Below are 13,300 nucleotides of genomic sequence, written 5' to 3' on the forward strand. Positions count from 1 at the left end.
AAACAATCCTAGCATAGTTTTCTTAACCTGTTAAATTCCAACTGGTTTGATTTTAAATCGCCCTTGTCATCCTTGCTTAGGCGTTACTTCCGCTCCTGAAATCAAATGCATTACAGCCGTTTGTTCGCATTACTTGAACTTTAAACCTTCAAGACGTGAGACTCCATCAAAATCGGATTCTCTTCACCTCTGCGTTTGACAATCTATTGTTATCGAAAAATACAATGTTTTGAAATTTGACATCATACCAATTCATTTTAATCTAGGAACTATTTATGTTTTTACTTATATTTTGTTTCTGTAAAAGAAAAGCCAAAGGTGACTTCTTTTCCAAGCAAAGAAATCATGTCAGCCAATTATGACTCTGAAGTAAAGGTGGAATGCAAGGCTTCTGGCTTCCCTCGTCCCACAGTCATGCTACTTATCAACTCCTTGCGTGCCTACACAATGACAAGCGGCCAGTCATTCATGGCACCCTATGAAGCTAACATGACGATTGTTTTGAAAATGACGTCAGAAGTGGAATGTCACATGTCCAATAGATTGGGCAGCAGCTTTGTAAGAATGAGAATTGAAATGAGAGGTATGTTAGCGAGTTTCGTTTGTAGTTAATAGACAGCCATGTCGTAAACTATGGGAGCGTTGGGTTTTATGTGAATAAGGCGAGAAAATGGAGACGTCGAAAGAATAAAGCAACACTAAAAAGACAAAGGAATCGAACGTGTTAACTAAAAATCATAATAACAAAGTAACAAAACCAAAACGTTTAGAGAGGGTGGCACCAAGCTAATTCGAGGCTTATTAGGATAACCTCAAAAGTGGAATTGAGATTTTGAAGTGTTGGTTTTAGCGGAGAAAGGAAAACCGGAGAACCCGGAGAAAAATCCTCGGAATAGGGACGGGAACCGACAACAAACTCAACTCAGCCACAATGGTAGGAGGCGAGTGCTCTCACCACTGCGCCATCCCTTCCACCATTCAGAGAATTTCGATTGGAGGGGTCCATATGTTACCCCTTCACACAGTAGGCACTTAAGAAAATCCCTCTCAGGGTAATTGGTATCCCATGCGAAATTATTTCTATACACAATTACATTTATTTTGCGTACAACATTGACCTTTATTTCGAAGTAATATGTGACAGCTTTTAATCTTGCATGTTCCTCATTCAAATTGTTTACCATTACGCAACCCCTCGTATTGAGGATCACCAGCCGGTGTGGTCAGCAACAAACAACAAAACAATAAAAAGACAAAAACAAAACTTAAATAACTAGTTGGTGGGTGATTTTAGTCACGTTGTTTCAGAATCGAGTAGGATCAGCAGAGAGAGTAAAAACAACTGGAGTTCCACCGAACTATAGTATCAACTGAAGTAAATTTAAGTATCCTTAGTCCTTTGAGCCCCCAGTGGGGCATAGGGCCGCAGTATGCAGTGGCTTTTCTCTTTAGTATAAACACTGACATTGTATCATTTGAAGACAAAGTACAAAAGTCCAGATTCGAAAGGGAGGACTGGGTGGGGGAGGGGTTGGACTCCACAGTCCTTCCTTGCCCTGAAATCCCTTCAAAATCGTACTGAGAGCAATGTTAGCTTACCATAAAGCAAATAACACAAATCTTTTGTTTATTTGTAGATGATGACTCGACTTTTTTCAAAGCTGTTTTAAGACTAACTGCATTTTCGTTTACGGCGGAGCTCAAGGATCCGTCATCCGAAGAATTCAAGAGGCTTGCAGGTTGGTTGGAACAGACGATGATGTCTGTATATCGAGATGTCGCTGATGTCAGAGATGTAAGCGTTGCTGGTTTCAGGTATGTTGTTGTATGTCAAGAAGATGTTCATGCTTTTTGGTACAAAAAAACGTCCTGCATTGACCGGCTACAAGCTCCTTCAGTATTCTACGACTTAAGCAGATTCTAACTTACTCACTAGATCAATGTCTGTTGTGAATTATCTTGGCATTGTGTTGGATTCTTCTTTGTCGTTGCATGAAGCAAAATGATTACTTGGCCAAGTAAATGAGCTGTATATCAGACCTCTCTAGCTCGGATCAGGAAGTACCAGCCTTATCTACAACCGTCTATTGAAATCCCTAATAATATTGAGCAATCTCTGTACGCGTTTCAACCTCTTGTTGAGTATTTTGAGATTGCTTTGTCGAATGCTGATCTATGTCGTCTAGACAGACCGTACAAAATCGTGAATAGAGGTGTAAAAAGAATTCTCCAAATGCGATTAAGGGAAGGCAGTTCGGCCAATCTCTTCAAACAACTGCGTTCGGAATCCCAGTATCTCATACGACATGGAATCATTCAATTCACAGTTATAAACACCAGGGGATAGGATGACTTCCACATTAATGGTTCCACGTCGAAATCTCAACCGTTGAATTTTTATTCTATTTTACAGCCTTACAGTTGGTGTAAAATCTTAACGGATTTGACCAACCACTTTTTTTTATGTAGATGAATATCTTAACAGGGAAACTGTCTTTTCCAGATCAATAGCAGATGTTGTCATCGTCATATCATTGCCCTCTATCTCCATGTTTTCTTGTGACACCTCTCTTTTGATCCGATGGTTTAGCACATCTGGTGATGTTCTCACTCATCATTTGCATTCTGTCCTGTTCATCACCAATGGCAAAAAAAAAATCAGATAATGCCATATCAGTAAGCTCGAAATTACGATTAGTCTTTACGTCAAAAGTCTTCCCATCACCACTGGCTGTGCAGTACAGTGCAGTACGGTACAGTACAGTATAATGCAATACAATGCAATCATCCCAAAGCATGAATTTCTAATAGTAAACTTCACTGGTCGGGATTTCAATGGTCGAAATGACCAAGGAGTAGGCTTCAAGGCACGCTTAGGTGCGCTTTTCTTTTTATTCCTGCTAAATAACAAGAACGTGTTTTTAACATTTGCTTTAAGGGAAGGCAGTATTATGGCAGATATTATCCTCCGCACTTTAAAAGGAACAACCTCAGATGTCCAAGGCCTCCTTGACGTTGCCGTGAAAAACAAGAAGTTTGGAGAGAATGTAACATTGCACTCAATCGGCGAAGTAAAAGGTTTGGCTCACAATATTTTCGGGCTTTGATACATTCAAATTTCCAATACTCGCGAGTGGAAAAATAGTAAGAAAGTTTCGTCAAAATGTATACCCTCTGTGGTGGGTGAGACATCCTCAGAGAGGCGGTATGACTGCGATGGGTTGTTTGCACATTGTCTTATTTTTCACGAAAGTTGACTTATTCTTATAAACAGCGAATTTGTTCACTATTATGCAAAAGTACGCTTGAAATAGATAATTTCTTATTATGTTTTATAATTATGGTGGCATTCTCATGCCCAAATCGTTGCGTCCTTCTTTTAAGTTATTCACGCTGGAACGTTTACTTTATACAGCTGGCGTCCCAAAAACTTGTTTTCCAACCCGTTTCGTTGGTGCATTGCATAACTCAAGCACGCCCATTTAGTGGGCGCTTTAAATGTAATTCAAGTTTCTCAAAACTTCTAAACTCGTACTCACTGGATTTTGGGCGGGGTTGTGCCGCTTGGAATCTGAATGTTGGTGTCAAGTATATGACGGGGTACCCTATTCTAGCCGGGATAACTGTTCATTTATAGAACAAGGTGTTATAGTGGAGTCGAGCATTCGAAAATTACAAAAGAATAATTATAATCGAAAATAACATGGTTAAATTCCAAAGTCAGAAGGCAGATAAGTTGAATATTACATGAGTGGCCGACGAGTTAAACTGGTGACTGCTGTGAAAAAACCGTAGCTCCGTATTTCAAGTCTGGCACAGGCCCAGCTGGGCCCATTGTTTTTTCGTTGTTGTTTTTGTTTTGCAGTCGACTGTTTGATTTATCTTTTATACAATCCCTGATGCACTTGGTAAAATCTTCGGCATTTTTTGCAATACTCTAATCGTATTTCAAATTACTTTTGTTTAGCGTGTCCAAAGGAATTTTTCAACGTGACTTGGAGTGCAACGATAGAAGGGCAATACGCCACACAAGTCTGTCCCAGAGGAGCTTCAGGTAAAGCGAACGTAAATAATGGCCGCACAGTTCTTTACATGAAGTAACACCACTGTTCGAAGCAGAAACAGTTAACTTCATTATCGTAAGTGAACAGCTCCTTTTTCGAGTTATAAGGTGCAAGATTTACAAAGCCTCCACCCTAAGTACTCTTTCTGTACAACGGCCTATTGTTATTCCAACAACAGACTTTTGTTAACAGATAATAGTTAAGATACATGCATCAGTAGGAGGGCTTCATAAATCTGGCCTCCATTCTTCAGTTCTGATTTTCCTCGAACTGTAATTTTATTAAAATGACTTGGTTCGAAAACAAAAAATTTTTTCCACGCTTTCACAGGAGTTTCCAAAAGAAAGTGCTTAGAGAATGGTGTTTGGGGATATCCTGATTATGGCCAGTGTACCAGTAAAGAATTCAATCAACTGAAAAACAAGGTATGTGTTTATCCTGACGTACCCATCTTTCTCTCCAGGAGTTCATCTAGAACTCGACTTCGAGAAAGCCTTCAAGAGACAATGTTTGACGAAATTATCGAACATTCACTTTCATAGTTATTGCCAAATAAAACCAAATATTCAAGTAAAATTTCGTGGAAAGATTCTCAACTTGAGAGCAAAGGAGAAAAAGTACCTGGGGATAAGTGCAGTACAAGCCAGTTGGAAGAGGATTATCAACTCATCAAATTTTATTGGTAATAGGTTCTTTGGAAATCAAAATTACAGGTTCACATCAGATTTGTAAGTTTTCTTATTATCACCTTCGTCCTCAAAATAAAATATATAAATAACAACCGCCATTTGGCGTGAAAATATGCTCAGATATTTGTCCGCGGACATTATCTGTTCCGAGAAGCGAACAGTTTTCCGAGAGCGAAGCTGGAGATAAACTGTGAGCTTCGAGGAGCAGATAATGTCCAAGGACAAATATCTGAGCATATTTTTAAAGCCAAATGGAGGCTATTGTGGTTATTATCCTTCAAATATTTTTCGCAACATGTAGCAACGAGCTTGAGTATTTGAACATTTCGTTCAAGAACAGTTTACCGTCAAAAACGTTTAGAGCGTATGTTGTTTTCTGATACTGCTTTATCGACCAGCAGGTTTATCTCTCCTTTCTGTCACAAAAGCAAACCGTTCCCCCATCTTGACATTAATTTTAATTGTAAATAAGACGCGCCTTGAAGTTTTTGAAATTGGGGAATATCACTTGGGCAATATCATCGGATATTCCCCAGTTTTAGCTGGGGTATATTCGGTCACATGAGGCGTTTAGATCAATCGCGCGCGAGCGAAAATATTTGATGGATTATAACATCGGATATTCCCCAGTTTTAGCTGGGGTATATTCGGTCACGTGAGGCGTTTAGACCAATCGCGCGCGAGCGAAAATATTTGATGGATTATAAGGATGTATGTAAATCCGTTTTTTTTCGCAGTTGATATTTCTTCGCTTTGATCACCTTTGACCAGTTTTCCTGTCTCAAGATCATGAATATAAAACAAGCTCAAACTGGTATTCATACTTGACAAGACACGATACATCATATTGAAAACGGTCCCTTCAATCTAAACCTTAACAATCCCTCAATGCACTTAAATAAAGCTTCTAATCTCTTTCTAGATCGATTATCTGTTCAATGCGTCCACGCCCTCAGACAACCAGGTTACCTTGGTGCTTACCGAGCTATCTTCACTCACTGAACCAAAGAAATATGATTCTTTAATGGGTGGAGATATTAAAGAATCAACTCTTATACTCAGGAAGGTTGTCTATTACAATAAGAAGTTTTCCAATAGCCGCGAAACTATGCCAGCAAACATTGAGGTAAATATGAAATATGTTGCTTTATTTTAACAGCTTCATGTTGTGGTCGGTTAACTCGTATTCAAGGCCACAGACCAACACAACCAGTACTGTACTTAGTGGCATAAGGCAACTAGAATCCTCCCCTTCCTCCCCAAGCCCCACTCTCCAGCCCAAGACAGAGAAAGCAGTGGTCCTTATTTAGCACTTCGGGCTCTCGTTCTGAGAATGGCTTGAATCCTTTGCAGTCGCGCTGTTTTCTTAAATGAGAAACCCTACTCAAAGTTATTTCTCCCCAAATTGGCCTAAGTTGTTCAAAAAATGGATACCCTTATCGAGTTAAAAATAGGATTCCAGTTTTCGTGTAATTGAAATAACTTATGCATGAAGAAAACGCAAGAATTTCGTTGACGTTACTAAAGTTATTTGTAGCTATGGTACTGCAACATTTCCCATTTCTTCTCATCTCATTTCTCAGCATTTTATTCATGTCGTAATTCTCAGGGATTCCTTCAGACTGTCAGCAATCTTCTTGATGTGAATAACATCAGAGATTTCTCCGAGCTTCAAAAGGTATTCTTGTATCTTTTCATTGCTGTGTAATATCATCTTCAATCTTGTTTTACATCCTCCTTTTATGATACTTTCAACTTGACGTTTACTTGTTTCAATGGTACTTGTAAATCCCTTGAAAACAACCTTAGAATATGATTACGTGTATATCTTTGTTTTGGTTTTGCTTTTGCTGCGAGTGTACAATCGGTTAAAGAAAAATCTGGTGTTGTGGCAGGTTCAGTCATGTTCGCAGTGTTAAGAGGTCTTTAAACTGTCATCTTCATAGTTAACCACGTTATGAAACTTATTTATCCATTTGCGGTTTAAAAATTTTTTTGGTCCTAATATTTAGCACACTTTCCAGAATTCAGTGTTGTGAGATAGCTGTCAACCGATCTGGCGTAAACATCGTTCTTTTAAGATCCGAAATTAAATATTACTTTTTACTCGCTGGGAACGGAGCCTATAACCTGCACTGTGCCTGTTTACAGAATGATAAAACAGCAACTGATTTAACTAAAGTAACAGAAGACTACGGACTTCAGGCAGCCGCCGGACTGGAAAATGAAAATCTTGTGGTGAAGGACAATATAGGTAACTACTTTGTTAAGTAGAAAAAGCGGCACATTATCCCAGTTCATTAAGGATTTTATCAACCAGTTATAGAAGTCACAAAGATGTGTTATTGAGTGCTACTTATTCAACAAGTAATAGAATGCTTAAGATTGAATTAGTGCCCAAGTTTAATTTCAGTCCCCTATCAAGAAGAGTCGCGCGTCATTGTTAACAAAGCACCATCTATTTTCATTGATACGTTGTTTTGAGGATATTTTGAGGAAAACCTTTAAAAGTGTTATTCAACGGCGATGCAAACAAACCGGTATTTACACAAATGTTAAACACTTTTGCTTTTTTTTTTATAACAGTTGATTTAAAAACTTCTTGACCTCCTTTATTAGCAATGGAAACAAAACTCGTCTCTAGCGAGGCTCAAGGCCCTGTCACGTTTCCTCGTTACTCGGATGGTCCGCTTTCATCACATCTCTGGACAAACAGCGGAAAGCAGTACATAACCCTACCAAAGGCTCTGTTTACCAGAAAAAGCAATTCCTCAAGTAACGGTAACTTTCTGCCATTGTTTTGTTACACCAACAGGTTCTTTAGTCCCGGATCATTAATTTTAGTTTCCATTCTTTCCTAAAGGCGAACTTACGTATTTTGCTATTAGTGCATTAGACATTAAAACACAATACAATACTTTATTGACACTCCCCTGGTGGAGCTTTTCAGTGACAATGCATTACGTGGATAAGTAAATGATTGATTGATTGATTGATTGATTGATTGATTTAAAGACTCAGCGACTGTGATTCAGCCAACAAAAGAGACTGTGATCATTATTATTCAAAAGGGCTTGTCATAAAAACCGAGTAGTTATTTCATTTTATTCACTGTAGGCTAGAGCGTAGTGACGTGCGTAATACCTCATAACTCTTTTAAAGGACACAAGCGCGATGAATTTATATTTAAAGCTTTTGTTCCTAAATCTTCGGGCGACTTTCGCAAGTCTTTGGATTTATCGAGGCTTCCCAAGCTATGCGACGAAATGATATTCGTAAACTTTGGATTTCCCCTCACTTCCGACATGTTTCGATTATGAGGGCAAAGAATGAAGATTTCTGCGTATTTATCCTGTGTCACTTCATATCGATGATGGGAAAGGATATTTGGGGGATGGCATAAAATTTTGTACATTATTTTTGGAAACAACTTCATCTCGCGAAGATCAGAATGACTGATCAATTATTTTTTTGCCGTCCTTCAGGAACCAAAGTGGCAAGCTTTCTGTTTAGAACATTAGCAACTTTCTTGACACAAGAGAGGTAAGATTTGGCAGCCAGCATTGTCCTTTCACGTCCTAAGGGAGTAGTGGTATCGGATTTATTGGAGGCTTTTGAAGGCGCAGTGGTGTAGTCAACCCCTTCTCTCCCCTCCCCCCATCAATGTTGAGGGAATTTCCGATAAGCTTCCCCCGCAGACGGTCTTTTGGCCGCGCGATGAGCCAAAAGACCGTCTGCGAGGGAAACTAATTTCCGATGGACTTCCAAAAAACGGGTGACATCATTGAAAAGGAGAGGAGGGTGATCAGAAATGGTTTGTCTCTTTACATCGCGCTTAAGAGCAGATTTTTCAGAAGAAATGATGATTTTAGAAAGAGGGGCCTAACTATTTTCGAAGTGCTTGTGGCGTCTCACAATTAACAACTCTGAAGCCGTACCCCTGTAATGGGCGAGCCACGTGACATCGGACTTAACCCTTGTTTGTCTATAACTTTAAGGTTAAATTACCAAAGAATTGTGATCTAAAATAAGACTATCTGACAATTTTTCTTTCCGTTTTTTTTTTTGGCTACCCACCTCGAATAGCCCTTGCTAATTGTGGGTATGTAATATTGTAATTTGTCTTTTCTCATAATAGATTGTTGTTGTTGTTGTATTTTGTTCACCGTTTTTAGTGCATACGAAAAAGTCGGCCAGCGGTACGAAGTGCAGTCTCGTATCATTGCAAGCTCAGTGCAGCCACCTGCAGGAAAACTGGTTGAACCTGTTGTGATTGTATTCGGTGGTGTTAAGGTAACTATACTGGCCCAGGCTAAATCATTTTGGCGATGCCCATTGAAAAATGGCCCTTTTTGATTAGCTGAGGATAGTGTTCTCTCTTGTATCCAGATCCCATTTGCTTGTAACATGCCGTTAGAGATTTGAATTTGAACTGAGTTATGTTTCAGTGATTATATATCGAAGGTTTAGTGGCGTGCTTAGTTTTTACCAATAAAACCACACTGTCCACAAGTTTTGAAACAGATGTTAAAAAAAACCGTTGGCTACAGCCAGTTGTCTTGGACCAGTCTCACATTCAAATACTACAAACATGCGACACATGTTTTGTCGCATTTTTAAAGTTATTTTAAAGTAAGTTCTCTGATACACCCCAAGATGACATCGTCACTGAGTGGCTTCTTGCAATTTTACTGAAATCACCTTTTTAAACAATACCGGTCATTTGGCTTCGATTTGTTGGCGATTTTTGTTGCCATCTAATCAGAGCACATACGGGGGCCTGACCAGTTTTCTGCCAAAGTGCTATGCACTCTGCTCTCATGGCAACAAAATTCAAATCATATTGCCTCGAGATTGCAAAGAAAATTGCTACTAGTTTACAAAGGCGATTTGAAATCGCACTTAAAATCGCCGAAAAATCGCCTGTAAACTGCTCCAAGATAGTTCTCGATGCATATATGATGACAACGGTATAACGTTTGAATGGATTTCTTGCACTTGTTCTTCGCAGGCCAATGGCAGATCGGTGGTTTGCGTGTACTGGGATTATTATCTGTAAGTAACAAACGACTAGAGTACATAATAAGTATAACGACTCGCTTGGTAGAACGTGATGGCTTAAGGATGTTACACTGTCACTCACTTTGTAGTCAATTTTGACGAGGAAATTGAAACCTAGTTATGCAGCAATTGTAGTTGCAGCGACTTGTTACTGGTTTTTCAAAACATATTTAACAGAGTGCCGAATTGTTTGAGCCGGTCTAAAGTTAATGTTTTCTGTCGGTACGAGCGCCAGAAAATGAAATTCGTGCAAATTACGGTGGTAATTTATCTTCGACTGGTTGCAACGCAAAAAGTGAAATATCTCAGAATGCTAGCCGCTTGTTCTGGAAAATGTCCAGTAGATCCTGGCTTGCATTTGCATTTTGACGGATTGAACCGAAAATGTCCGGCGAAAATGTTGGCTAAATGCAAACCGCCTATTGAGAAAAATTGTGAAATTTCACGCAGTGTTGGTCTTTGCATCTGAGCTTCTAAGAATACATGAAAATTTGGCATATGTTAGGACGCTTATCAGCATATGCTTAATTTGGGAAATTTACATGCCGCAATGTATGTATTTTTCAGCAGTCGTATACACTCGATTGCAAAAACGTTGACACCTAAAAAGCATAAACCGTGAACGATGAGACCCAATGGCTTTATGGGTATAAGTGTACTAAATTTATTTGGATAATATTCTATTCTCGTGCGACGGTTGATAACCAAAATTAGTTGCACGTGGTGAATGATGGAAACTGTCCAAGCTTAAAGTGTCAAGTTGGCCAACAAGGGCCAATTTGTAAACACTACCCACAAATCCGTTGGGTCTCATCGTTTATGGTTTATGCTTTTTTGGTGTCAACGTTTTTGCAATCGAGTGTATAGTCGGTACAGCTAGCCTACAGACCACAGCGTCCTAGTTGCCCGTGCTTATCTGCAGCTTCCGTAGTATGACGAAATCAGATGGCGAACTTTTGCAAATAATTACCTACAAGAAACGAAACAAAACGTGGCACAGATCGCACGTTTTCTTCCGCAAACCACAAACGGCAGATCCACAAACGGCAAACTACATACAATCCTACCTCCAAGCTTGCTTTGTAAGGTCTGTTGTACATGTAATAAAATGCTGTTTTGATCCTCAGAAACTCAAAGGGTGGAGGCTGGTCCACAGATGGGTGTTGGCTGGCATCAAGTGACAATGGAACTGTCACGTGCGCGTGTGATCACTTGACAAATTTTGCAGTTTTGATGGACGTGTCTGGCATATCCTCTGTAAGTAAAGTTTTGTTCGTAAACTGTCGTTAGATATGATCAGGAAATTCTGATCAAAAAGGCTTAGTAGCGGATGGCTTTTTACTTTTAAATCTTTACTTTCTAGACTTGTTACCTGATTTAGTTTTTAAATTCTTAGGGCTTCTTTATCTTTAGAAACTTTTATATTTTAAACAGTCAAGTAAACTGACAAACAAGAAAACGGCTAAAAAGATAAACAAAGAAAGCAAAAAGAAAGAAGAAAGAACCTCTGCACCAAAGATAAAACACCAAAAACAAGAACATAAGAAATTACGGTTGAATTTACCTTTCTGTAACTACACAAACCAACATCTAACTTTCTCCTTACTTAGAATATTACCACGTAATAAAGACTCACAATTCATGGGGTTAAAGGAAAAAAATACAGAAAACGAAACAACAAAACAAAAAAACAAACAAAAATATGAAAAGCTTTCATATCTAGAGACATTCTCTCAACTGGTAACATAGTAGTAATTTATTTATTGGTACCTGGCGTTTGTTGAATGATGATGTAGTTTTTTTAAACCTAATTAAGAGTAATTATAGTATTGTAAAGCGCCATGGACAATTAATGGAGTATGGTGCTCTATAAACGTAGTTTAATTTTAATTTTAATAAGATATATGAAGAAAAGTAAGAAGAATAAACATGTTGATATTGGAATTGATGACCCTTGGAGATTCACCCTGGTGAACAGACTTCACACCTAAAAAGAAACAGGAGGAAACCGGTCACTGAATGAAATGGCTATGTTGTCTAATGCATCATGCCATTCAAATTATAACTCCAGAATTGTTCTTTTTCATTCAGCGACACTCGGAGCACAGTAAAACACTGGGATACATTACAGTGATCGGCTGTTCTCTTTCGCTGCTTGGAATCGTCATTACACTCATTCTTCACTTAGTTTTATGGAGGTTTGTAATCATGCGCGCTAAATTCATGTTATTTAATTCTATGTCAGTACTAGTGACATTGGTGTAATTGCTAAACTCCTCGCACGATCATATACGACATTAAGGGCGCTTTCCATTTTCAGAACTGACCAACCTGGTCAATGTTTGAAAATAGAATGCAACATTTTGGAGAGTTAGCTCTAAAGATTCTAGAGATGGTTTGCGCCATTTTGAAGAAGCTAGAAGGACAAGCAGCGGGGCGAGTTCTTGAAAATGATTCATTTTGTCTGCGGAATAACCACTCTGGCTAGCCAGTTCTAGTAATTGGAAAGCGCCCTAAGAGTCTTAAATGTTAAAATGATATATTAGGGCGGAGGTTGCAGTAAGTTGTCGAAGGTAATCATTTTATCACACACACTGTAGCTATACGAAATAAGGCATCTTGCCATTTACTACATTTTTAGCGATGCGCCTTAACCACCACTTTTATTCTTAGGCTAATTCTGTCTTTATACAAAAAGTCCTTGGGTGTGTATGGTTAAGAGAAGGGGATTTTTGCATCTTGAGAGAAGGGGGGCGGGGGGGGGGGGGGGGGAGGGAATTTACTTCAGTGTACATTATACCGTCTTATTTTTACGCAGAATTTTGAAGTCTCCCAAGACAGTGATTCACGTCAATCTTTGCGTCGCTCTGCTGACTGGCAATATTCTGCTCCTGATTGGCGCAGCTTCTACAGAATACAAGGTACCGGAATCCAGTGCAATTCATTACTGAACCAGATTACATGTTTAAACTGGAAAATATCAGATTCTCTAAATGATATACCTGACTTTCACAGTTTTCAAGACTTCGAGTCGCTAAAGAACTTTGAAAAGTCAACATCTTATGTAAAGTTTCAGCGAAAAAATAGCACATTTCCAAGCATATTTCCTCGCCAAATACTGATTACTGTTTATCGTGATATTTATTGTTACCATAAACCCTCTATTAAGCCACTTTCTCTATTCCTTCTTCTTGGAAAGAAATTAGAAATTAGAAACTTATTAAGCCCTCCCCCCCCCCCACCACCCCCGCTTCTCTTTGGAGCTCTCTTGAGTTTTCTCCTTTCCTCAAAACCCAACATCATAAAAACCACCTGAGGACCACAAGTTGGTCAGTAGTAACATACTGTTAAGTGCCACCTTTATCGATTAATTTTATTTTTAATTCAACTTAATTCCGAACTGATAATGTATGCACTAGCCACCCTCCCATCCCCAAACATGCTTGAAATAAATACCCCTCGGGGGTATCATATAGAAATTAATAC

General features: G+C 38.9%; 1 protein-coding gene across 1 annotated transcript in view; it reads left to right on the forward strand.

The window, feature by feature from the left end:
- The window catches only part of LOC146486908 (uncharacterized), a 36,989-nt gene that overhangs the window by 16,930 nt on the left and 6,759 nt on the right, over positions 1–13,300 (forward strand). Inside the window, exons 9-23 of the mRNA XM_085090439.1 lie at positions 308–583; positions 1,638–1,815; positions 2,939–3,078; positions 3,968–4,054; positions 4,395–4,489; positions 5,676–5,879; positions 6,363–6,431; positions 6,905–7,007; positions 7,373–7,534; positions 8,239–8,296; positions 8,929–9,046; positions 9,765–9,808; positions 10,942–11,071; positions 11,906–12,012; positions 12,633–12,735. Of these exons, the coding sequence (XP_084946565.1) occupies positions 308–583; positions 1,638–1,815; positions 2,939–3,078; positions 3,968–4,054; positions 4,395–4,489; positions 5,676–5,879; positions 6,363–6,431; positions 6,905–7,007; positions 7,373–7,534; positions 8,239–8,296; positions 8,929–9,046; positions 9,765–9,808; positions 10,942–11,071; positions 11,906–12,012; positions 12,633–12,735 (1,874 nt within the window). The remainder of the gene's footprint in view (positions 1–307; positions 584–1,637; positions 1,816–2,938; positions 3,079–3,967; positions 4,055–4,394; positions 4,490–5,675; positions 5,880–6,362; positions 6,432–6,904; positions 7,008–7,372; positions 7,535–8,238; positions 8,297–8,928; positions 9,047–9,764; positions 9,809–10,941; positions 11,072–11,905; positions 12,013–12,632; positions 12,736–13,300) is intronic.

This window comes from Pavona decussata, unplaced genomic scaffold (assembly GCF_977016875.1).
Source record: "Pavona decussata unplaced genomic scaffold, jaPavDecu1.1 SCAFFOLD_19, whole genome shotgun sequence".
NCBI lineage: Eukaryota > Metazoa > Cnidaria > Anthozoa > Scleractinia > Agariciidae > Pavona > Pavona decussata.